We start from the raw sequence: 25,953 nt of genomic DNA, 5'->3' as shown, positions 1-25,953 counted from the left end.
GTCTGTCCATTTCATCATAAACCGAAACAGACCTAACGCTAGGGGTCCAGTCTTCTTTACTAAGAAACTTAGTGCTTGCGGAGAAAGCACAGTAGAACAAAACTTGCACGCGGCCGGCACCGCCTTCCTCAGAGGCCCCGCCCCATCCATGGGGCAAGGAGAGGAGGGGTTTCCATGGTGATCGCAAACAAGACTCCACAGGGGCCGCTACGGAGTTGTTACCCCTACTGCCACCATGATACCCCCAGCAGACTCTCTGCTCAAATATGACACCCCGGTGTTGGTGAGCCGGAATACAGAGAAACGGAGCCCCACGGTATGAACAGGCGTCTCAGGGGACGCGAGATCCTACAAACTCCCATGGGGAAAAGACATCCCAGCTTTGAGGATCTCTGGAATTTCAGGGGACAGATTGCTGGGGCTGACAGCCAAGGGAATTGGGACAGGGATGGAGGTTGGGAGAAGAGAACAAGAAGCCTAGCTATGACCTTAGAGGACAAATTTAAGATGAGAAAAGTCACATGGAAAAGATGGGGTTTGTGGTAGTCAAGTCCAAGAAGAGGTCTGGTAGTGACTTACCTTCGTCTAGAGAGTCAGAACAGAGGCCTGACCACTCATTCTAGAAACACCAGTTCAAACACAGGGTCAGAGCCAGATATCCCTCGTGGGATATCTCCAGCTCATATTTCCTTTAAGATCACAGATGAGGGAAATAGGCTGGAAATGGGGACGGCTGTACAAGAGACCTAGGAAAATCTGGAGGTACTAGACTGATCAACCTGTCTCTTCTTAGGCTCGGCCACTGAAAGTCACCATCCAGCAGCCTGGACCCTCTAGTACAAGCCCACAGCCACCCAAGGCCAAGCTGCCCTCAACTTCCTGTGTCCCAGATCCTACCAAACAGGCAGAAGAAATCTTAAATGCCATCCTGCCTCCAAGGTAGAGAGAGAGATGGTGGTGGGGAGCCCACAGTGACTAGGGGAAGGTCTAAGCTCTTGGTCCAGAACATAGGTGTCTTCCTGTGCCCTACCTTGGGTTTCCTCTCAGCTTTCTGGAGTTCATGGGGTCTCAGTATGGTTGTATGTTTGCAGCCAAGCAGGTACCCTCTAAATCCATGCCCTCCACGTTCTGAGCACTCTTCTGACTTTAGATGTCTGCTTTAACATATAGGTCTTCTAGACCAGTCCTCTTCCTTCTAAACTCCATTCTTTGGTCCCTCCATCAAGAGTCCTCATAGAGAGCCTGGTGTGCCGGCATGTGCTTAATCCCAGCACTCTGCAGGACATAGGAGAATTGCCTCAAAGTCAAGACCAGCCTGGACTACAAAGGGAGTACTAGGCCGGCTAGCGCCACATGCAAAGTTGTGTCGCAAAAGCCCATAAATGTCTAACAAGGCAAGGCCCAGTGAGCTCAGGAGGCAGAGGCAGGAGGATCAGAGTTTGAAGCTAGCCTGGGCTACACAGCCTAGCTAGAACTCTCAAAAACCCTCCACCTAATAGTCTTATGCATGCCCACACCAATGAGAACCACTGAGAACCTGTGAACTTCTCCAGAGATGGAGGCCAAGAGAGAGAGGTGTCATTTACTAGTGGATCCTCTCCCACCAACTTAGAAGTTTCTCCCTCTCTTGCCGTTCTGCCCACAAGTCTGTCACTGCAGAATTCGGGTATTCCTCCAGCACAGAATTCACTATGGGCAGCCATTGCAAACACAGCACTTTCAGAACCTCCACACTCCCAACACACACAAATGCTTCCTCGTGGCTTGCATGAGGTTTATGGTGTTCTGTGTCGCCACCATAAGCCAGTGTGGGGAATTCCCATTGCATCTTCTATTCGAATCAAGCAACATGACCACACATCTGTCCTCAACACGCTAGGCAGGTATGACCTGGAACAGAGGGTTGTAGTCTTGTGGAGAACAGAGACTGTCCATCTACCCAATGTTAAGGTAGGTGTCCTGAGGAGGCGGCAGAGTGGGCGTGGCTTGGGAAAGAGTAGGAAGTGGGGGTGGCATGATGGCAATGCTGCCTATGCCCACCCCCTGCTCCTGCTCAGGCAGAGTTCCAAGGGCCCTCTGCTCAGATTCGGTGACTTGTATCTGTGTCACAGGGAGTGGGTGGAAGACACACAGCTATGGATCCAGCAGGTGTCCAGCACACCCAGCACCAGAATGGATGTGGTGCATCTCCAGGAGCAGCTGGACCTGAAGCTGCAGCAGAGGCAGGCCAGGGAGACAGGCATCTGCCCTGTGCGCAGGGAACTCTACTCCCAGTGTTTTGGTGAGTAGCCTTGGTGGTGTGAGCACCACACACTCTCTGCCTCCTTCTAGCACAAAACCAAGCTCTGGTTACCCCAAGCCAACCACCCCCCTTCGGAAATCATCACAACTTACAAGAGTCGATTTTTTCCTTCTGCCAGATGGATGCTAGGGAGTGGCTCAGGTCATCAGGCTTGGTGGCTTTTACCCACTGAGCCATCTCACTGCTCCCTCCCTTTGATAGGTTTTTGGAGTAAGGTAAGAACTCCATTTTAGCTGGATATGGTGGTATATGCCTTTAATACAGGCTGGTGAGATGGCTCAGTGGGTAAGAGCACCCGACTGCTCTTCCGAAGGTCCAGAGTTCAAATCCCAGCAACCACATGGTGGCTCACAACCATCTGTAATGAGATCTGACGCCCTCTTCTGGCATGTCTGAAGACAGCTACAGTGTACTTACATATAATAAATAAATAAATCTTTCAAAAAAAAAATACAGGCCCTTGGGAGGTAGAGGCAGGGACAGGTAGATCTTTCTGGCTCGAGGTCAGTCTGATTTGCATAGTGATTTCCAGGCTAGCCAAGGCTACCTCTAAAAAAAGACTTTTAACTTTGAGTCTTTGTTTTGTTTTTTTTTTTATCCAAAGATTTCCATAATAAGTCTATGCTAATATAGGTCTCAATATCTAGTCCTGGCTGGCCTGGCCTCACAGAGATCTGCCTGCCTCTGCCTCCTGAGTACTAGGGTTAAAGGTGTGTGTCATAAGCCAGGCATGGTGGCACATGCCTTTAATCCCAACACTTAGAGCACCCGACTCTATTCACAATTTCTGAGTTCGAGGCCAGCCTGGTCTACAGAGTTAGTTCCAGGACAGCCAGGGCTACACAGAGAAACCCTATCTCAAAAAACCAAAAAAAAAAAAAAACCAAAAAAAAAAAAAAAGGTGTGTGTCATTACTCCTGGTATTACATTTTTAAAAAATCATTTATTTATTTATTTATTTATTTATTTATTTATTTAATGTATATGAATTTGCTGTAGCTGTCTTCAGACATACCAGAAGAGGGCATCAGATAACATTACAGATGGTTCTGAGCCACCATGTGGTTGCTGGGAATTGAACTCAAGACCTCCAGAAGAGCAGCCAGCTCTTAATCGCTGAGCCATCTCTCCAGGCTTGGCATTATTTTTTTTAACTTATTTTTCATAATCAAATGAACATCCCTGGAAACTTATACACACAACTAACATAATATGGACTGAGCAAGAAATATATAAATTCATACACACACACACAGATACAGACACACACACACACACACAGAGGAACTAACACATGTAGCCAGTTCTTTGCTACTTTGTGGGTTCTTTTTCTTCCTCCCTTCTCCCCACTTTTCCACTCTTTCAACCCCCTAACACTAGATAGGAGAGGAAGAAGGATAGAAAGGAAAGGGGGTGACATTATCATTAGAGTACTTCTTGCTGAGTAGGGGCATGGAGTTGCTTAGAGCCAGCTGGATCTTCTCACAGGATATCTAGTTTCCTCTTCTCATTGTTTCTTTTTTTTTTAAGGTTTATTTATTTATTATATGTAAGTACACTGTAGCTGTCTTCAAACGCACCAGAAGAGGGCATCAGATCTCATTACGGATGTTTGTGAGCCACCATGTGGTTGCTGGGATTTGAACTCAGGACCTTCGGAAGAGCAGTCAGTGCTCTTACCCGCTGAGCCATCTCACCAGCCCATTTGTTTCTTTTTTTGTGCACAACTACTTAATAACAACCAACAGCAAACAACCAACAACCCACCTTCACCCCCGAATCTTGGGGCCCTAGTATGTATGAAAAGTTCCCAGAATTCCAAATATCACACGGTTACAGAAACTACCTGCAGCTGACAAACCCACGCCTCTGCTAGAGCATGAGGCAAATCATAGTCAGCTGGTGAACAACTTGAAGCAGCCTCATACCCCACACCTGGAATTAGATCGAAAACATCTTCTTATAAAATGTCTGTGTTTTTTTTTAAAGAAACCAAAATCTTTACTAAACACACACACAACAACAACAACAACAACAACAGAGTCTATGGATTTGAAACACTGGGGGGAGGTGTACATGGGAGACGTTGGAGGAAGGAAAATGATATAATTTTTATAAACCTCAAAAATAAAATATATTTTCACACCATTTTTTTTGAGACAGGGTTTCTCTGTGTAGCCCTGGCTGTCCTGGAACTCACTCTGTAGACCAGGCTAGCTTCGAACTCAGAAATCTGCCTGCCTCTGCCTCCCGAGTGCTGGGATTAAAGGTATGCATCACCACTGCCTGGCCATTTATTTTATTCTTAGTGTGTGTGTGTGTGTGTGTGTGTGTGTGTATGCACACATGCTCTGTGTATGCAGATGCCTGTGGAGGACAGAAGAGGGCATTGGATACCCTAGAGCTGGAGTTACAGGCAATTGTGAACTACCATAGACATGGATGCTAGGAACCAAACTCTGGTCCTCTGGAAAACTAGCCAGTGCTCTTAAACATGGAGCTAGCTCTCCAGTCCAATGAGCTAATATTTTAATCAGAAAATTAATAATGACCTCTATGTCTATCCAATAATACTCAGTCCACACTCCAGAAAAATGCTGCTGCTGTTTGTAGTTGGACGGCATGAGAATTGAAGATGTTCCCACTGCGTACCGATGTCTGTATGAGAATTGAAGATGTTCCCACTGCCTACCGATGTCTGCCCTAATGCTATGGGCTCCCAACTGCAAACTCTCCCAATCTCTCAGGCAGCTTCAGCTCCAGCAAGGTGGCTTTAGCCTGCTCAGTATGAGTGTGGTTTGCCCTCCAATTTGAAGACTTATAAAGGGGGAGAAGCAAGTTCTTGACCCTGCTGTTCTTAGTCCCAAACAAGCCAACAGCAGCCCCCACCCCCAACCTCCCAGACAGGGTTTCTCTGTGTAGCCCTGGCTGTCCTGGAACTCACTCTGTAGACCAGGCTGGCCTAGAACTCAGAGATCTGTCTGCCTCTGCCTCCAGAGTGCTGGGATTAAAGGTGTGCGCCACCACTCCCGGACTTAACAGCAGTACTATTCAACACCACCATTCGAGAATACCAGTTCGTCCTCTATCTACTTTGTGCCTGAACATGGAAGCAAGGGGACCAATTTATCACAAACAAACCTGAGGTTCTTGTCTCCCTCTCCATGCCAAGCTCGCTGACGTGCTTTTTCTAAGAGGAGTGGTTGTGTGGCCTGTTCTCTGGGTCACAGAAAGCACCGTCTCATAGTGCCTTCCTGTAAAGCATATATTTGGTTTTTGTGTGTGCTGTATGCTTGAACATGTGTGCACAAGTGTGGAGACCAGAAGTCAATGTCAGGCCTCTTTCTCTATCATTCTCTATTTCTTCTTTTGAGACACACACAGAAAAAAAACAAAAACAAAAACAAAAAAACCTTATACGTGTGGATGTTTTTTTTAACCTATGTATGACATCTGTGCAGTTTTGAGGAGACCCAAATGCGTATTGAATACTGAGGAACTGAAGTCACAGACGGTTGTTAGCTGCCAACCATGGATTTTCTGGAAAAGCAGTCACTAATCTTAACTGCTGAGTCATCTCTCCAGCCCCTCTACCTTATTTTTTGAGACAGGGTCTTTCACTGAACCTGGAGCTCACTGATTTAGCAAGACTAGCTGATGAGCAAGCTCTAGGGAACTTTGTCTCCACCTCCCCAGGGCTATGGTTACATCCGCGTGCCACTGCACCTGCCTTTTTACATGGGTGTAGGGTGTCCTACCTTCACCAGCTGTCATTGCCACAGACCCACGCCTCTGAGAACATATCCCAAGTCCTTCCCAAGCAAAGGTGACTTGCTACAGACAAAGTGCATGCCCTCTCACCAATGACTTTTATCTCCCTGTGTGCATGTTGGAAGACGAACTGATCCGGGAGGTCACCATCAACTGCGCAGAGAGAGGGCTGCTGTTGCTGCGTGTCCGGGACGAGATCCACATGACCATCGCTGCCTACCAGACTCTGTATGAGAGCAGCGTGGCATTTGGCATGAGGAAGGCACTGCAGGCCGAACAGGGGAAGTCAGACATGGAGAGGAAAGTGAGTGGGATGACGGTGTTTCCATGGCTCCCAGATGCTTCTGTAAATCTCAAGGCCTGCAGTTGTCCTTGTAACCCTGAATTCTGGCCCTGAGGGTGTCCTCCACACTAATACTGCAAGGCCCCAGTGAGGAGTGGTCTTGTCTAAGGACACTCCATGTCAGTCACTGACTTCCCACTGGGTGGCAGTGCACACCCTGGCATTGCCTTAGGTCGGACTGTCCTGTCCCAAGTTACCTCGCCCAGCCTCTGACAATGCTCATCCACTTGGGGATGTCCCAGGATGATGGCCATTCTATCTTCAGATTACAGAATTGGAGACAGAAAAGAGGGACTTGGAGAGGCAAGTGAATGAACAGAAGGCGAAATGCGAGGCCACCGAGAAGCGGGAGAGTGAGAGGCGACAGGTGGAGGAGAAGAAGCACAACGAGGAGATCCAGTTCCTGAAACGGACCAACCAGCAACTGAAGGTAAAAGGGGCCCAGGGCCAGGCTCCGCCTACGGGGCCAGACCTAGAGTGTTTCCCACCGGTGACTTGCTTGAAGTAGTGGAGATTCAATGTCGTAGAGAACATTAGGCAGATATGATCCTCCTAAACTCCATCTCCAGCCCTCCTTTTGCCTTTTCTTGTTTAGATTTTTGGAGATAGGGTCTCATGTAGCTTACATTCTTACTTCTTAGCCTCTGGGATTACAGCCAAGCGCCATCTTCCCCCCCCCCACCCCCACCCCCCTTCACTTTTCTTTTAAAGAGTTTTTAGGCTTTTTTTTTTTTAATCTATGCAAATGTTTTGCCTGCTGCTCATACGCTATGCTTGTTGTATCCCCTGGAACTGCTGGATGGTTGTAAGCTACCTCGTGGGTGCTAGGAAACAAACCCAGATCTTCTGCAAGAGCCATGGGTACTCTTACCTGCTGAGCCATCTTTCCAACCCTCCTTTTTTTCTTTTTTTTTTATTACGTATTTTCTTCAATTACATTTCCAATGCTATCCCAAAAGTCTCTCCCCCCACCCCCCACCAGCCCTCCTTTTAGTTTTCAGTTGGAAACAGGACCCAAGTGTCCCTGGCTTTCCTTGAATTCACTCTAACTCAGGGAGGCCTTGAACTTGAAATTCTGCTTCTGCCATTCCAGTAGTGGTGATTACAAGTCTGTGCCCGTGGCTTTTAAATGTTGGCCCACTTGTACTGCCAAGGAGTAAGGGAGGCTGACCAGGGTAGGGTGTGGCTCCTTTTCTACATTCTTTATGCCTTTAGTTGTGAAGGAGGCCTATTCTCAACAATAAAAAGTACCTCAGCCTGCCTCTCCACTGTGATGCCGTCTCGTGCCTGCCAATCTCTATTTTCCTCCGGGGAAAAAGATATCATAACCAGAGAGGATGCAATAGTGTCTGTCCCCTCAAGCTGGTCATGGGAGTCCTCTCGGCAGGCTCCAACAGGAATGTTACCCACCACCCCTCCCCCCAACCCCGGCATCTTGATGCACTGTGGCAGCAGAGAAGGCTTTTGAGAGGAGGTGTGTGGGGGAAGCTCCCTAGGTGAATGACAGAGGAACCCAGCTATAGGTGGTTTTCCTCAGCCCAACTGAGGTCCTGGGAGAGGACCAGATGGGAAAGAGAAGGGATTACAGGCTGCAGAGGCTGAGCCCTGGACAAGTACCACTGCTTATCACAGGGCAACTCCACCCCCCCCCCCCCGCCCCCCGCCCCTTTGAGACAGGGTTTCTCTGTGTAGCCCTGGCTGTCCTGGAACTGTAGACCAGGCTGACCCTGAACTCAAAAGATCCATCTGCCTCTGCCTCCCAACTGATAGGATTAAAAGCTACAGGACAATGCTTATAAACAAGTATTGGCCACCCCAGATATGCTGAGCAGAAGCTACAGGGCTTGTGCCCTATAGTGCAGCTTAACAAGGCTTGTTGAGGGTTGAGCTTCACTTTCTAAATATGGTACCTCCCTCTTCCCTTCCTCACTTAAAGCCAAAGTTCCTGAGCTCGAGATAAGGAAGGCTTTGCATGAGCCATTAGCAGTGGAGAGATTTCGATAGTTGCTGAAGAGTCTATCAGAAGCAAAGCTAGAGACTTCCCCAGGCAATGGAAACCGTTGACTCACTCAGCAGATTCCAAAGCTGGTTTCTTAGTTCCAACAAGAGTAAAGCTGAATACTTTAGCATCCTTCTAACATCCAAAGGCAGCCCTGGAATCCCCAGGGCAAAGGGTTCTTTACAAGCAAGTTCTTTTATTGGCTCAAAGCTGCACTACAAAGAAAACAGTGTTTTCAGTCGCCAGGATAGACCTTAAGGGTCTGTCCGCGCAGGATAGACCTTAAGGGTGTGTGTATCACCATGTAAATCACCGTGCTGGCAGCTAGAGGAAGAGAGTAAATAACCCCCCAGTCTCCTAGCTTTCTCTACTGACTGGTAGCAATTTCCTCTAATTGACTGTCAAGTTGTCACAGTGGCTGATAATTTGCTGTTTTCTAAGACTTCTGGTTCCAGCAGAGCTCCATGTACTAACCCAGAGAGCCAAATGTTTAACTTAGTGGACATACTCAGGCTTAAAGTAGGAGCTATGGAAAACCACTATTTCAACAACTTCTATTCCATTTCCCTTTCTGGGCTATAATACACTGAGTTATTATTGTATGGAAACCAGGTCAGCTCTGGTTTCGGATCATGTAACAAAATCATGCCAAGCCTGAATCCAGCTAATGTAGAAAATGTGGAGCTGGGTCAGAAGAGGGGATGCTCGAAGCCTGTGGGCTAGGCCTCCTAGGCTTAGCTACATGTTAAGGTGCAAGATGCAAATGTTAATGGAGTTTTGTTCTTGTGTTTCAGGCCCAACTGGAAGGCATTATCGCACCGAAGAAGTGATCATTTCCACATGGGTCTCAGCAGGCCCCTTGCCCCATAAGCCCATTGTAATAAAAGCCAGTTTCCAGAGTGAACAAGCCACCCCTTCCCTGGTCACCACTCATGTCATTGTTACAACTGTTGTCCCAGAGTCATGAAACACCTAAGCCAGGTTCCTGGCTAGGCAATGGAAGGTGGGAGAACCCGGTGTCCATGTGCAGCTTAAATTGGCCTGGGGCTTTGTCATCTCACTAACTTAGGGAGCAAGTGTTTCCTCAAAGAGACCACCTTTGCATCAAGTTCAGTTTCCAGCTCACCTTGTACCTTGGGCTTCTCTAGCCTCACCCTTCCACATCACCTCTCTAATGTAAGCTTCTGCACCTCGTTTCGGAGTTTGGTTTTGGACTATAGCGTCTCATTCCCACCCGCTGAGTCAGCAGGACCCTGTCCTTAGTGTCCCCAGCTCCAGGAGGAAAACAGCAGCAGAGTCAAAGCCATGCTCACTGAGAGGTACAAAAGTCCCAGTGTCTTGAGAGCTGTCTGCACCCAGGTCCTCCCCACACCATTTGAATACCTTCTGCTGGATAGCAAAGCCTGACTCCACACTCCCTAGATAGCTATAAAGGAATAGCTAAGGAGGTACCCACATCTCACATGTAGTTCTAGATGAATTATGGACTGAAGGCAAATTTGTAGATCCTGAAAACTGCAGCTCTGACCTCCATCCCAGTCTAAGCTTACTGCAAGGCCTATGAACCCCAACGGCTGTTCTGAGTTGACTGTATCCCAATACTCCGATCTTATTCTACAAGTCATATCTTGGACCCTCACCCAGTATCCTGAGGAACTAGGCCTCCATTAGCACAACCTGTCGGTGAAGCCATGTTCCCGTCGTGCCACAGGCTCTGTGGGCGGTGCAGGAAAGCATCGGTGCCTAGCAGCACTCCTGCCTCCAAACCTTGCCTGATGTCTCTGAAGCACGTGTGCTTTATTTATAGCTCTGTAGACTCCTAGCCCCGTGCTACTCAGTAGTGTAAGAGGAACATGCATGTCTGTAGACACACACAAGACATGCTGGAGGAACTAAGGGCCAGGTCAGGTGTTTAAAAAACTCTGGGGCTGGGGACTTCCTGTTGCCACAGAACTGGGGTGCGCCCTCACCACTAAGCTTCCCAAGTGTGCTGTGCCTTAGAGATGCCAACTGGGCACAAGAAAGCGAACACAGTTCCTAATGGCATATTTTTGTATAATTTAATAAACAGCTTTCTCGCAGTTACTGCTTCTGTCTGAACTTGTTGCGTCTGTGTTTCTGTCCCTCTGAGTCGCTCGTCTTCTTTTTGTTCCTGTTCCTGTTTTTCACATTGTGTGTCTCGTAGTAACGCACACCAACTTTTTTGGATTGTTGCTGCCGTGCTGCTCTCCTCCGCTGCAAACACACAACACAAAGGAAACCAGTCACACACTGACGGTCACCCCCGCCCTGCCTGTGCGGCTCCCACAGCCATGGAAGCAGAGCTGGGGGAGTGTGCACCTCAGACCTGAAGACCAGCAGCAGACCCTCACTGGCCTGGCCCTCATCCCTCTCCCCAGTGGGGCTGCTTCAGCCCAGTTCAGCTCCTTTCCAAAGCTGTCCCTTCCAGCTCTGCTCTACTTCAGCTCCTGAAGCCACAGAAACTCTTCCAGTTCTTCAGGCCAACAGGACACAGTGTGAAGGTGATAACCTAAGACGCCTGAGACCTAAGACTTAGACTCAAGGACCTTCATTCTGTGGCCACTTCCCGACCCGAGTTAATTGACTTCCATCAGATCCCTAACACGTGAGGTTCCTAGGATTGCCAGCTCCAAATTCTGGTTTCAGAAAGAACAGGTCCTGGGAACTGCAACTGTGGCTGGGTACGATAGCTTACACCTGCAATCCCACCACTCGAGGTGATAAGAGATAGGAGACTGCCCGAGTCTGACGATAACCAGGGCCTGCATACCAAGACCCTGCCTCAAAAACAAAGACTAAATAGTCAAAAGTGGCTCAGAAACTCCATTCCCGGGACCCACCAACAAGCTGTCCTTTGAGCTCCAGGTGCTCACCATGTCATGAAATGCCTGAACACACACACACACACACACACAAAACTAATGAAAACAAACAAACAAATCTCAAAATGGACTTCTACTGCTCTTTTGATCCCCCCCAACCCCGTCCCACACCAAATACAGGGTCTCACTATGCAGCCCTGGCTGTCCAGGACTCGTTCACTGTGTAAACCAGGCAGCCTCAAGTTCACAGACTCCGCCTGCCTCTGCCTCCCTGACTAGAACTAAGAGCATGGTGGGCATGCACCAGTACACTACCTTTTGTGCCCATATCTCATTAAAAATACTTACTTCCTTACACGTCAGCATCCTCTGAGTCTTATTTGAAGGTTCTTCTTCCATCTGTGCATCCCACTTCCTTGCCTTTTTGGTGGGTGCTTTATGATACATAAAACACAGAGAAGATTAACAATAGAAACAGCATTTCAAAATCTGGACTACTGTAGGAACAAGCCCTGTGTAAGGAGGCAGACAGATGCGGGGTTACAAGCAGTCATGGTCATAGTGGGGTTCAACTTGCATCATGCAGAAACTATCAGTAACTTTATGAAGTATCTGTGGTGATTTAAATGAAAACAGCCACCATAAGCTCATAATGTTTGAACACGTGGTCTTCAGTTGATGGAACTGCTTGGAAAGGAGATGTGTCATAGAGCTGGGCTCTTGAGGCTAAAAATCCCCAGTCCACTGCTGCTTGTTTGGTCAGGTACTACACATAACAGCAATAGAAAAGTAACCAAGACAGACCTCTGTCTCAATTCTGCAGGCTCTTCTGTCTGACTCTGAAGCTATTAATGTGCACCTTTGTCAAGCAGTACTCCTAAACCATCAACTGTATCTTTAAAAATGTAAGGACTCTCAAGTGGAGAGCTCAATTTGCATGGTAAGCAGAATGTGGAACCAGATGCTAAATACCTGCCTGTATGGAGGAAATTATCCCAAAGCTACAAATCACATCTAAATGGTTCAAAGAATTGATCTCACCTGCATCACTGTCTTCTGCAGATGTTTTCTTCTCTTCTTTGTATTTTGCAAAAACCTTTTCACTTAAGTCCTTGGATATTCTGAAAAATAAAAGCAAAGTCACACAGCTGTTCCTTTTTAACTGCTCTGAAAAGGCCAATCTGGAGAGGTGGGACACTCGGAAAGAAAAGGAAATTCCACCACATTGGTGCTGGGTGATACAGCCAATGCCCAGCAGTTTGTACAGCTCCTAGGCCAGAACACTAGGTAACCAAGCTCCATGTACTTCAGGTGCCTAAAGGTGAACAATGTACAGATTTTCCTTAAAGCAGCCGTTCCCAACTCCCTGTTCAGACTGGGACTGGAGCGAGGTGGTGGAGCACTTGCCTGAGCCCTTGCACAGGCCCTGGCTTCTGTCCTAAGACCAGGCTGGAGAGATGGCTCAGCGGGTAAGAGCACTGACTGCTCTTCCAGAGGTTCTGAGTTCAATTCCTAGCAACCACATGGTGGCTCACAACCATCTGTAATGGGATCTGATGCCCTCTTCTGGTGTGTCTGAAGATAGTGACAGTATACTCATCATATATATAAAATAAATAAAATCTTTAAAAAATAAACCAAACCCTAATGCCAAAGCCAGTGCTCATGGCAAGTGAGAACAGAACAGGTAAGCTAATTAGTAAGAAGGAGAAAATATTACCTGACGGCAGAGAACTTTTTAGCTTTAGCTTTATTTAGAAACCTCTGGTACTTGGCAATCTTCTCATCCAGGGCTCTGAGCACGGCCTTGGTGTCGTTTCCCACTGGTTCCTCCTGAGTGTCTGGGGAGCGCTCTTCCTCGGCATCCTCCCCTGGCTGTTCCTGCTCCTGTTCTTCCTCTTCCCCAGAGCTTTCCAGATCTTCCAAGTCTGACATCTCCACAGGCACCAGGTCATCCGCAGAAAACTGAGGCCCCACGTTGATTTTGCCAAAGTTCTGGCGAACTCGTGCGAGGATCTGTTGCATCTCTGAGTTTCTATCCTGAGAACAGTCTCCTTCTGGCTCCTTTTCAGTGATAGAGTCTGACCTTTCAACTTCTGTTTCTGTGGTCTCTTCTTCTGGGTTGTTCTGGGTTGTTTCTGTGGGAACTTCCAATGGTGAGGATGGTGGAAGCTAATGAGGACCAAAAGATGTAGGAGAAGGGGAAAATGGAATCAAAAAAGGAGAACCCTGCTTCAATTGCTACTGGCTCTCAGATAAGCAGTCCTCCTTTCAGGTCTAAGCCAATGGAACTCTACCCAGCAGCCAGCGCTATAAAGGATCTTTTGATTTTTTGATCCTTTATAAAGGACAGAGCTGGGGCTGGCGAGATGACTCAGTGGTTAAGAACGCCGACTGCTCTTCTGAAGGTCCCGAGTTCAAATCCCAGCAACCACATGGTGGCTCACAACCATCTGTAACGAAATCTGATGGAGTATCTGAGGACAGCTACAGTGTTCTTACATATAATAAATAAATAAATCTTTAAAAAAATAAGAACAATGTATTTTAAAAGAGAAAAAATAAATAAAGGACAGAGCTGTGGTTTAGGAGGAAGGGAACTGACCCAATGAAACCAAGACAGTGGTGTCCTCCTTGGGTATCAGCAAAAAGTGTGCAGAGCAGGCACATAAAAAAAAAAATAGAAGACACAAATCCAAGAAAGTGGAAGCGAGGCTAAAGGAGGACCAGGAAGTATAAGGAGAGATGTGGTGAGGCCAGAGTTCAGAATGAGCACAGAGTCTAGAAACACTGAGATGACTGGCCTATTTTAGGTATCCATGCAAAGTCAGCATGTGCCAAGCTTTCCACATTTCACAGATGGACCATTTTATCCCTGTGACCCAAACTCACATAATGACTCTCCAAAGTTGAGAGTGGCTGGGTAAAATGCTAAACAAATCCAGAGTCCATAAAAATGCAGGAAACTGAATAAAAGTCTGTACATTTTTGAGTTGGCAAATTGGCTCATCATGTAAAGGCGCTTGTTGCCCAATCTGACAACCTGAGTTCAACCCCCAGAATTCACATAGTGAAAGGTAAGAACCAACTTCCCAAAGTTGTTCTCAGATTCTCACTTGTACACCATGGTACGTTTGTGTGTACACAAGCATACGCACATGGGCATACACATACTAGTTTTGAGTTTGTAAGTTTGTATGTTTTGTAGTGATTTCTAGATTTCTTTTTTCTTTCCAGATAGGGTTTCTCTGTGTAGCATTGGCTGTCCCAGATTTCGCTCTATAGACCAAGCTGGCTTCAAACTCAGAAATCTACCTGACTCTGCCTTCCAAGTGCTGGGATTAAAGATATGAGCCATCACCACTAGCGATTTCTAGTTTTCTGATCTTCAAGAAATTACTACTTTACCAACAAGAAAAGGAGAATGAACCCCCCCCCCCCCAAAGATAAAAATAAAAAGGAGAAACCCTGAATAAGGCTAACTGTGCTGAAGAGTTAGATCTCTGTGGAGGTACCAGTTCCTCAGAAGCCTTCCCCAACTTCCACTCACAAGTCCTCCTCTGATTCCTTCAACCCCTTATTCTGGTGGAGTGCTCACAGTACCCTCAATTCCATGAACTCAGCTGTATCCAAGCATAATAAACATACATCCTTGGCACTGAGGGCCTAAATCCTCTGGACACTCCTGAGGGATGTATTGTCTTCCCATATGCATAAGGAATAATGTGCTGTAGGTGGGGAACCTAGCTGACTTCAGATAAGACCTGCTCACTTGAAAGATTCAGGCAACACTCAGTTTCACCTCCAACCTTTGGGGAAAAAAGAGGGGCCAGAAACTGAGCTGAATCATCTATAGCCACTGATTCACCTATATAAAGAAACACTTCTCAGCCGGGCAATGGTGGGGCACACCTTTAATCCCAGCACTTGGGAGGCAGAGGCAGGCAGATTTCTGAGTTCAAGGCCATCCTGGTCTACAGAGTGAGTTCCAGGACAGCCAGGGCTACACAGAGAAACCCTGTCTCGAAAAACCAAAAAAAAAAAAAAAAAAGAAAAAAGGAAAAAAAGAAAGAAAAAAGAAAGACTTTTCTAGGATGGTGAAGACCCTGATATGCCTACCCAGTGCCAGAACAGAAATAGCTGTCTGGTTCTGCCCCCCAGCCCCAGGCTCCCAGGAATAAGACTCAGACTCAAAATATATTTACAAATACCTTGGCCATATACTTAGGCTCTTCTCTTACTAGATCATAACTTCAAATAACTCCAATCTACATTTTGTCACATGGCTGGTTACCTGTGCTCAGATACCATGCCTCTGTCTCCTGACATCTTCCTGGGTGAATCTCCCATGCCTGGAACTATCCCAGAATCCTTTAGCCTACAGGATGCTCCACCTACTATTACCTGCCAAAGTGATAGGCCATATCCACACAGACACAAGATATTTCCTCTACAGCTGTTCTCTACCTTGCCTTAGGCAGGGCTTCCATTGAGCTGCTCCAACCATTAGCCTTTGTGATGAACTGGTAATCACAGATAAAAGTACTTTGCTAAGTTTCTCTTCTAGCAAATCACACCCCAGAGCCTTGAATTTGTAGCTGAGTGTAACTGTAATGCTAAGGGGAAGCAGGCTGTGAGGCTCAAGTCCATGATTTGTGGGGTCTCCACTAATTTCAGAAGTTAAAATCAGAATCTCACTAGAGTCAGAAACCTGTAGAAGTAGAGTGGACATCTACTACACGTATCTGACATCCACTACACACATGTACTTGCACTTACACACCCGACCTCCACACCCTACTAGAATCTAAGTATATCAGGGCAGGGACCTGCCTGCTTTTCATGGTGGCCCCTCTGCCCCAGAGGGCTAGGAGCTCCACTCTGGTTGCTAAATGAATGGATTAATGAGTGAATGAATGATACCACTTACAGAGCAGAGAGACAGGGGAACTGCTGTACTTGGTTGGTTGTGGTTTTGAGAGAAGGGGGAAGAAAGCCAGATAATGTCAATCTCAGGAACACTGAGTCTTTTTTTTCCCCTAAGACAGAGTTTCTCTGTGTGTCCTTGGCTGGTCCGCCTCGACTTTAGGTGTGTGCCCCACTGCCACCTAACAGCATGCTGGAAAAAGATACCCAAATGGAGCCATCTTGCTTTAGTTAAGAGGTATTTCCAGGAGACCAGAGCTATAAGGATCCCAATGATGGAATACAGAAACAAAACCCAAAGCCATCACTTCCAGAGACCCGCTGAATTCTGAAAAGGACCTAGAAACAGGAAAGCCATGTGTAAAGACTGAGACTTTGGCCAAGCCACCAAGGGTAAAAGCTATGGGGCAGTAGGCAGCTTCCTGTCTGTGTCCCAGCTCAGTCCCTAAGCCCAACACCTCCTGACCAGAATGTTATCAACTCCGCTCTGCCTGTGAGCTCCCAGTTCTCTTTAGAGCAAGGGCTCCTATTTACCCATCTGTTCTCTGTGGCTGTGGTTGGTCTGAAAAAAGGTTTCTTCATGAATGAACTTTGGCAACACCTCTGCTCCCACAGAAGACAGAAATTTAACAAATATTAATTTCTTCTCCTCCTCCTTGCCCCACAGCTGGTACCTACTCTCACAGTTCTGTCTTACTCTGCTCATTTGTCTCTAATGCTCTTCAGCAAGTCTATATAATGGATGACACACACGTACCAAAAATGAAGACATTCCACGAAGGAAACAACCTTGAGTTACACCACACTGGGGTCACTTGAGCCCATTTTCCAGGACCTGTGCTCACCCTCTTCTTACCTGGGAATCGGTCGGTAGCTCTGCATTGGGCGGCTTGACAAAGAAAGGGATTCGGCCTCTCTGCCAGTCATTGAGAACCATCTTGCTCACAGTCAGCATGTCAGGCTCTCCACCCTAAAAAGACAGGACAGGTTCCTTCCCAGTTAAACCCCAGAGCAAAAGCTCTTCTGGATGAGGGAGGGCCACTTTAGTCACTCTGCTCCTCACCATCCAGCTGACACAGTTCCCACCGCTCTCACAATGGCAGGTCCGTGTATCCCAGTGCCAATCCCCAAGACGCTGGCTCACCTTCAGTAACTTCCCAGTGCGGAGAGCTAGCTTCTCAAGAAAGTCCTCCGCGTTCTCCCAGGACTCAATCTTGTACGTCTTGCTGATATACTCTGGCTTTGCTCGTTCAAGGACAGCACCAATGTGGTCTTGAGGAGCTTTAATTTTCTCAACTTGAACCTAGAGAATAATAGAAATGCTGTGTTCAATTCTTTTGCATAGACAGGAAAACTCAGTGATTTGTATAAAGTGAAATGGATTTCTTTATCACGAGGTGACTAGGACTTTGCTGTGTCTGTGATAGTTTGGCAGGAGCAAGGAACACCCCTGAAAGCTGACCGCAGCCAGGGAGCCCAGAGCTCAACTCTAATCCTGCTTTACCACAGACTGTGTGCGGCCTCCACAGGCAGTTTGAACTTGGAATGCTCTGTGTCACTCACTGGCAGGAACGGTTAAGATGCCTGCTACTCCCAGAACCCAGAACACAAAAAGCAATCCAAGAATTTCAGAAGGACGGGAGGAATGTGCAGAGAACTTATGCTAGAAGCATGGTTATGGTTAGGGGGAATCATTTAAGTTTTCAGTCATATTCAGAAACAAGGGAGGAAATGACTGGGTTCCAAGATGACTCAATCCATAAACCCATGAGATGAATTATCACTAAGCATAAACAAGCCCTGCTTCCCTTCGGATACCATGTGGTAACTGCACACTACTGTGGGATGACACTGACCAGATATGCCCACAGCCCCTCAACCTCCTGAGGTAGGCTGAGTGGAAAGGAGGCTGCTCTGTTCAGCATCATATTTCTGCATCTGCTTAGACAGGCTGACCCCAGGCTGCCTTCTCAACAAGGAATGGCAAAGGCTCTTAGGGATCCCCACAAACGAAAACAGAATTGTTGAGGACAAATACCCACCACTCCTTTGAGCACAATGTCGGTCTCTGAGTCCTCAGATGGGTAAACCACACCAGGGCAGTCAATCAGGAATATACGACGCATCAAGGTAATATACTGCCAGACCTGCAGACAGAAAATCCTAAGTTTGTCAAAGTCAAATACTGGGAGCTAAACTTCACTGATCTGTGACATTGTCATATTAAGCTATAAAGCAACCTGCTGAATAATCAGGCCAGAGCCTATCCTTTACTTAAGTATGACAACTTCCACCAAGGACATACTAGAGTTCCATCACTGAGAGTCCAAGAATAAGGCAGAGGCAGGATTTCTAGTTGGTCTTGTGCAAAGCCACCACAGTGAACCTCTTCACGTCTTGAAAACATTCAGAAACACAGAGACGCTAGCTTCTTTGTCACAAGGCAGAACAACGCTGTTCCCAAAACTCTGTTATGGCTGCTGCTTCTAAATAATAGAAGCTATCTAAAGACCACGTTTTCGCCGGGTGTCTTTCCTTCTTTTTTTTTGGGGGGGGGGGGCGGTTCTAGACAGTGTTTCTCTGTGTAGCCCTGGCTGTCCTGGAACTCACTTTGTAGACCAGGCTGGCCTCGAATTCAGAATCTGCCTGCCTCTGCCTCCCGAGTACTGGGATTAAAGCCACACCCAGCATGTTTTCTTTCCTTCTTAACCCAGACACCAAATATTCTTGGGTTGGTTTTATTAAAGCAAAAGGTTGGAGTTAAGAGATACGGGGGGTTGGTTCTGTGGTTTAGAGCACTTGCTGTTCTTGTAGAGGACCCAGGTTCAGTTCCCAGCATCCACGTGGCAGCTCACAACGGTCAATATTTCTGGTTCTAGGTGATCTAGTGTCTGTTTCTGACCTCAGTTAGCAAGAGATACATACACAGTGAACATATATGCAGGCCAAACAATTATACATGTAAAATAAAAATGAATAATCTTTAAAAAAAAAAAAAAAGAGTACAAGGGCAATTTACAAAGGAATTAAATGTAGGCCATAACCAAATCACACCCCAGCATTAGCCAACAGGGTGCACCGATCCTGAGAGGGGGCAGGACAGGGGCCATGTCCACTGCAGAACACTTGCCTAGCATGTGTGTGGCCTGGGTTTGATCCCCAGTACTGTTAAAGAAAGGAAGGGGACAGGAGGAAGGGAAGAAGAGAGGGGAGATCTCCATATCTTAAACAGTCAAGTCTTCATAGAAATAAAACAGAGTAGAACCCATACATACCTTTGTTTCTCCAGCAATGGGGGCCACGTTGCAAACTTTCTTGGATCGTAATGTATTAATCACAGAGCTCTTGCCTACATTTGGATAGCCAATGAACCCAACACTGATTTGTTTCTTGTCTGTGTGCAACTGTGAAAAAAAAAAAAGTAAAGAAAAGAATATCTATCATATATACTCGGCCATAGTTAGCTCCCTTAGGTCGGTCACACTGTGTTATTTGGCTAATGGAAGGACTTCTATAGCAAAGAGCATTTAACGCATCCTCAACACAAGCCTGCCTCACAGCCCAGGAGATACAGTGTATTTTCATGTCAGGAGTGAGCCGTGACCTCAGGCACCCACGTAAAGCATCTTTGCTCTAGGTTAACAGGATGTAGATCAGGAGGAGACAGCTTGTCCATCTCCTCATCACAGTGTATCACCAGCCACAGTAGAGACATCTTTAGGGAAGGAGCCTAAGAGATGCCCACTGGAGACATGTGTGTCTGAACATGGCTGGAGCACAGCAAAAGGCAAGTGTTCAAGTCCCAACCAAGTCTAAACACAAGGCAGTGAGACCATTCCTCTAGACCCTGCTCCCCAAGTGCTCCCAGAGCTAAATCTAGAAACTGGAAGAGTCTCTTCTGGAGACAACGACAAACCCAAAGAAAATGCCTGTGTCCCTAATTAACACTACCCGCTTCAGTGAGATCCACCACTGCTAGCAGTCCCCACACCAAAAAGACACCAAGAGTCTATCAGAGTTGTGGGTACTTTTGCTTTCAATTTGATACCAGTTCTCTGTTGCACAGGGCAGTTTCAATCTCCTGAGCTAAAGTGATTTGGGAGAGAGGAGTCTTGTCTCTGAGTAGCTGAGACTGGAAGCTTTTGGCTTAGTACTTGAAGGCAGACCACAGACTGAGAGCAGACAGTTCCTACTAGAGAGGGCTGGCTGAAAAGTAGACTACTTGCTTGCCCAGCTTCTCTACCATCTGTCTGCCCAAATGTTAAACATACAAATAAATGACAAAGCAAATGACGTGAAGCAGAAACAAACCCCTGTACCAGAGAGGAGCATGAGAGCACCTGAGTACACTGCTCTCAACGGCACCTCCGTCAGAAGACTGTGAACGCCAAATGACACTTGGCCTGAGAAGCAGAGTGAGTGAGAGATGTATGTGAGGAAGATGGACACAAGCAACCTCACCGCACCCAGCATCAGGAGGCTACAGGAGCCTGAGGCAGGATGGCTGCTGCAAAGTCACTACACAGTGACTATGGAGCTACCCTGCATCACAGTTCCATCTGTTCTCAAAACACCTCAAAATGAAACCCTTTTCCATAAAACAGTGAGCTCAAGAGGGGAAGAGGGGGAGCGTGTGTGAGAGCCACACGCACTAAGTCATAGCTTAGTACTGACAAGTGCTTAAAAGCATGTTTAAGGCTTTGGGTTCAATGTCTAACTTTAAAAAAAAAAAGGAGAAAAAAAATAGAATCCCCCCCAAACTAACCCTAAAATTTTAAAGCAGGAAACATTTAATAAGTATGTAAAAATACGGGAAAGAGTTGGGGGAATCAAGAAATAAATCATCAGTATGTACCAACAGCACACAGTATTGAAATAACAGACGTGATGGCCAAGAGTCAAAAGTACTACTTCTGGGAAATGAGGAAGGGTGTGACGGGAAGCATGACTTTGTTAGAGCCAGGCAGGAGAGAAGGCTCTGGGACGTTCAGAATGTCCCTGAAGTGATGGGCTGGGCAGCTACCCTGTGACAAAGGCTGAAAGAACTACCTGGTGCTAGTGATATGGCAGAACAGGTCATGTGATGAGAAAATGCTTCAGACCCTTCCTGATCCAGAGCGCCTGCGGGTTTTTTATACCTCTAGAAAACACTGAGAAGTGAACAAAACAGTTGTTGTGAGACGAGATTTCATTATGTAGCCCATTCTGGCTTAAACTTTTGGTCCTCCTGCCTCTACCTCCAAGGTACTGACCCAATGTTAACAACTTGGGACACACACGCCAGCCCAAGCTAGCAGCAGCAGCCTCCCTACCTTCCCAAACTGCCGCAGAAGCTGAATGAATGCTCCCTTCCCAAAGGGATTGGTGAGGCTCGCATGGAAAGCCAGTGTTGGGTAGTCCTGGGAGAGCACAGCAACCCATCGTTTCTAAGGGGAGGAGAAAACACGCTGGTAAATTATAGCTGTTTGTTTACAATATTCAGAAGAATCAGAGTTGGAATTACTGGATGGCTTCAAATACAGCGTTGCCTAAGGGAAACAGCAGCTATAATTCTTTGAGATGCTTTTTCAAGTATGACAGTTAGTGCTTTGTCTTTTGTTTAACAACTGACTACAAAACAATATTCCAAAAACTAACTTAACTACTAAATGCAATTAATGGAACACAATGGGGACGTAGTCAGTGACTGGCAACTGCCTCCACTGGGGGGACACAAAAGCCTGCAGCTGCCCCCGCCAGGAGACGGAAGGTGGCTCTGCCCAGCGCCAGTGCATGTGCTAGCTCTCTGTCAGTAAGGACAGTAAGGGCAACCCCCAGAGTGTGACACTTCGATGGCCTGCTGTTTAGAATCTATGTACTGATGTGCTAGTGAATGGCTTGCCCTACTGGCCTCCACAGTGGGTTTAGGGTCACGAGCTGAACTTACGGTTGCCCAAGTTGGAACAAGGTCACACTTATTGAGTACAAAAATGAGATGTTTCCAGGGTTTTTCCTTTTTCAAGTAAGCTTCGATGTGGGGGGAACGAGTGCCCATCGGATCTCTAGCGTCAAGGACTTGAACGACAACATCTGATGAGTCTATCACCTGCAAATCCAAAGAGGCAGGAACAGTTGGCTGCAGTGCACACAAAATAAAGGGGACATTTATGGGAGCCCAGAGGGACAAAACCGTGTTTGGAAGCAAACAGTCTGCAAGGGGAGTAAACAGCAGCCACTCTCAATGTCCACTCATCAGAATTCAAAAGCTGGTCAAGAATTTTCAAAACTTGTCAAATTTCAAATAGGAAAGCTGGCTTAGATCAAGCCCATCTGATTCACAAGTACCAGGTATTGTGTATGGGTTTGTGTTATTTTACAGAAAATTAAATTTGCCTAGTTTTCCCTTATGGTCTTAGTTTCCTATTATGGTTAATTACATGGAGTGCCTGGAGCTTTTTATATTACCACCCCCCCACAGCCCCCAGACAGTCAGTTCAAAAGCACTGGGTCAGCACTCAGGAGTACACACAAAGCCTTTCTTTCCTTCCCCACAGAGTTAGGCAGGCTGGCTAAGGTATTAACCCTTCCCAGACCGAGATAGTGAGGCTAAGTAACTACTTACAATCCCCCCGCACCTCCCTTTGGGTTTTTGAGACAGGCTTCTCTGTGTTATAGCCCTGACTGTCCTGCAAGTCACAGAGATCTGCCTGTCTCTGTCTCCTGAGTGCTGCATTAAAGGCATGCACTGGCAGTAACTTACACCTTCTTAGGCAGCACTAACCATGCGGGGTACATCCTAAGGGGCAGTGTACAGGACTGACAGGCAACAGAACACAAGTGCTCTTCCTTTCCAGCACAGCACTAGAGTGCACATCACAGCTCCTTCACGGAGGAAAAGAGGATGAGGGAAGCAGTAAAGCATTACTTCATCCAAGGCCTTCAATCGGGCAGCCACTGTGCCTGCTCCTCAGTGAGAGCCACGATCCTTACCTTGTAGAGTTCTCCCCATATTCTTTTTGACTGCCCTTTTTTATATATCTCTTCTTGAGCTTCATTTCTAAGTGAGAAAGGAGCAGAAATGAGCAACTGAAGCACTATCAAGAAGAAAAGGCAATGGTAGTAGTTCACACCTGTAACCTCAGCTCAAGAGCTGGTAGACAGAGCTCTGTGACTTAGCAGCCTGGTCTACACAGTTAAGTTCCAGGCCAAAAAGGACTACACAATAAGACTCTGTCTCAAAAACGAAAACAGCCAGGCGTGGTGGCACACGTCTTTAATCCCGGCACTCGGGAGGCAGAGGTAGGTGGATTTCTGAGTTCGAGGCCAGCCTGGTCTACAGAGTGAGTTCCAGGACAGCCAGGGCTACACAGAGCAACCCTGTCTCAAAAAACAAAAAACCAAAACAAAAAAAACGAAAACATAAAAACCCCAAAACATAAAAACCCCAAAGTATAACAAAGGGAAGGATATGCAGGTGACTCTGCAAAGTCACTGAAGCAAAGCTCCGACAGCAGATCAAGCTGATGTGGTGCAAGTGCACAATGGAGGGACTTAAAGGGAAGGACACTGCCGGGTGTGTCAGTGCACGCCTTTAGCTCCTGATCTAAGGAAGCAGAGGCAGAGAGCTCGGTGAGTTTCAGGCCAACCAGAGTTACACACAGTGAGACCCTGGATCAAAAACAAAAGGGGTTGGGGAGTAGGGAGCTGGAGTCATGGCTCAGCAGTTAAGAGGGCTTACTGCTCCTCCAGAGGATCTGAGTTCCAGGCTAGCCAGGGCCAAATAGCAAGACCCTATTTCACAAAAGAGAGGCAGGGCAGGGGAACCCCTTTTGGCAATTTGTAATCTTTACTTTATGGATCCCCACAAGAATGAAGAAAACTAACGATCTTTTCTTTCCCAAACAAATATAAAGTGAAAATAAAAACAACTCATCACACAAAGTATGCATAGATATGAAAACACCACAATGAAACTCATTACTCTGTGCACTAACTTAAAAAATAAACAAAGGGCTGGCAAGATGGCTTAGTGAGTAAACATGCTTGCTCCAAACCTGACAACCTGAGTCAGGTCCCCAGGACCCACGTGGGAGAAGAAGGGAATCAACTCCTCTGACCACTCATCTACCACAAATATGCATACACAAAATAAAACACGAATTTGAACAAGCAAACAAACCCCATGACCTTTATGCAGGTTTATCACTTTTCATATTATCATTGGAGGGTCAGAAAAAGATCAACTATAAACTGCAGTGGTCTAGAGACCCAGGAAGACAAAGTGTCAATTTCCAACATAACTACCCTCTGAAATTTAGGAATAACAATGCACACCACTGCAAGGAAGAAAACATAATTCCTTTTTCTTGGTAACCAAGAGGGGTATGTGGTGATGAAGCCTTGCAAAAGTATTTTTGGTCTGGCCTCTAGTGCATTGATGCCTCTAGTCTGAGGGAAGAAGAAACTAGCTGTGTGTGCAATCCCTGTCCCCACAGCATAAGGGAAACATTCTGTAGCACAGTAGCAAAGATGAGACCTCAAATGCGTACCTTACACCAGTGTCCTCCATCACCAAATCACGGTCCTTGCCCTGGTCATAGCTCTCAGTAGACATTTCAGCGTTTTCTAGAAGGGATTGCATATCACTTGCAAACAAGTTTGGCCGCTTTCTCTGTGACTTTGGGCCAAATGTACTTTCAAAGCTTTCAGTATCAAGAATGTGGACTTTTGCGTTCTAAAGACAAAGGAGAAGTGCAGGTAAGACTCAGGAAAGAAAAATACTGAGCCAAAGTAAACTAAAAAGCTCAAACCACACCAAAAACCACAAGAGCACAGACTCAGTGAAGTTTCAAATCTGTAATGCGTGTTTATATTGCACAAGGGCTTCTTCTATTCTGAAATGCTGTGAGCTTCCCTGCAGTATGTAAAGGTAACACAGACACCGAGTAAGAACAGCCATGTGAGACTTGCCAAACTCTGCTTTCCTTCACCCATCACAGACTCCAGTCACATATAATCAGTGCTACAACGATGAAAATTAACTGATCTTTTCTGACCCTTTTTTGGAGCTTCCAAACAAGTGCATAAAATTCGCCAAATTCACAGGTTTTGTCAAGGACAATCAGTCAAAATGTGTGTGTGTTTTTTTCTTTTTTAAACCAACTGTAAATGCCAACTTTTTCTTGGAAATTAATTTCTCTCATGGCTAAAAGGAATTGCTTGTTTTATAAGATGCATTTTAGTTTCAGATAACATTTTCCCTAATTTAGGTAACGTTTTTATTAAATGCACATGGAAACGCTTCAGATGAAAAACATCTAGCAAAAGTCCAAAATAATAGGTTAGATGTGATAAAAGGAACCTGATCCTAACTAGAACTTGATGCGCTGTGAAGGAGTTACAGGCGTAGGAATTCTTGAAGCAGGATAAAAGTCAAAGTGGAGTTAGTGGTAACGTTAACAGAATGTTAAAGGCTGCAGAGACTCTCCTTTAAAACAAACACAACACACACACCTTCCTCCCTTAGCACAGGGCCCTGGGTAAGCCCCAGCTGGGGAGCTCATGAGTGATGGATCAGCCCCACGGCTTCCAAACATCACTGATCCTCCCGAGGTGGCCTCATTGACCTGGACTCCCTGAGCTTGTGGCTTATATTCTCTTGCTAGCTTCTAACTGAGGGAATGTCTGTCCACAAGGAAAACTGCATTTTCTGTGGCAATGGGTTCTGAAGTCAGTGAGTAAAAATTAAGTATGACTAGGCTGTAGAGATGGCTCAGTGGGTAAATACCAA

General features: G+C 46.5%; 2 protein-coding genes across 9 annotated transcripts in view; one reads left to right on the top strand and one right to left on the bottom strand.

Annotated features, from left to right (window-relative positions):
* Positions 1–176: 176 nt before the first annotated feature.
* On the top strand, positions 177–10,495 carry Dnali1 (dynein, axonemal, light intermediate polypeptide 1). The gene is made up of 6 exons (NM_175223.4): positions 177–316; positions 794–939; positions 2,112–2,281; positions 6,199–6,377; positions 6,682–6,846; positions 9,210–10,495. Exons 1-6 carry the CDS (start codon positions 236–238, stop codon positions 9,243–9,245), a joined length of 777 nt encoding a protein of 258 aa, NP_780432.1. The 5' UTR covers positions 177–235; the 3' UTR covers positions 9,246–10,495.
* Positions 10,452–25,953, bottom strand: part of Gnl2 (guanine nucleotide binding protein-like 2 (nucleolar)) — a 25,394-nt gene continuing 9,892 nt past the window's right edge. For 2 of the 8 annotated variants that reach the window (XM_017320153.1, XM_030253449.1), the window contains 13 exons: positions 24,713–24,897; positions 23,154–23,220; positions 22,945–23,045; positions 22,111–22,269; positions 21,497–21,610; positions 19,460–19,588; positions 18,227–18,331; positions 17,329–17,487; positions 17,041–17,154; positions 12,979–13,430; positions 12,300–12,379; positions 11,607–11,692; positions 10,454–10,650 (listed from right to left, as the gene is read on the bottom strand). In XM_017320153.1, coding sequence (XP_017175642.1) covers positions 10,498–10,650; positions 11,607–11,692; positions 12,300–12,379; positions 12,979–13,430; positions 17,041–17,154; positions 17,329–17,487; positions 18,227–18,331; positions 19,460–19,588; positions 21,497–21,610; positions 22,111–22,269; positions 22,945–22,947 — 1,554 coding nt within the window. In that variant the 5' untranslated portion in view covers positions 22,948–23,045; positions 23,154–23,220; positions 24,713–24,897 and the 3' untranslated portion in view covers positions 10,454–10,497. Of the gene's footprint in view, positions 10,651–11,606; positions 11,693–12,299; positions 12,380–12,978; positions 13,431–17,040; positions 17,155–17,328; positions 17,488–18,226; positions 18,332–19,459; positions 19,589–21,233; positions 21,335–21,496; positions 21,611–22,110; positions 22,270–22,944; positions 23,221–24,712; positions 24,898–25,953 lie in introns of all 8 variants that reach the window. The other 6 variants (XM_030253450.1, XM_011240502.2, XM_030253451.1 and 3 more) reach the window with 5 other exon arrangements.

This window comes from Mus musculus, chromosome 4, assembly GCF_000001635.26.
Source record: "Mus musculus strain C57BL/6J chromosome 4, GRCm38.p6 C57BL/6J".
Taxonomy (NCBI): Eukaryota; Metazoa; Chordata; class Mammalia; order Rodentia; family Muridae; genus Mus; species Mus musculus.
The sequence above is the reverse complement of the archived record's forward strand: the minus strand, read 5'-3'. Positions and strand labels throughout refer to the sequence as shown.

Bases quoted from the DNA above. Each gene is read 5' to 3' on its own strand.
- Dnali1 (NM_175223.4), top strand. From the start codon at position 236: ATGATACCCCCAGCAGACTCTCTGCTCAAATATGACACCCCGGTGTTG. The intron at 317-793 runs GTATGAACAGGC...GTCTCTTCTTAG, and splicing joins CAGAGAAACGGAGCCCCACG to GCTCGGCCACTGAAAGTCAC. The intron at 2,282-6,198 runs GTGAGTAGCCTT...GCATGTTGGAAG, and splicing joins ACTCTACTCCCAGTGTTTTG to ACGAACTGATCCGGGAGGTC.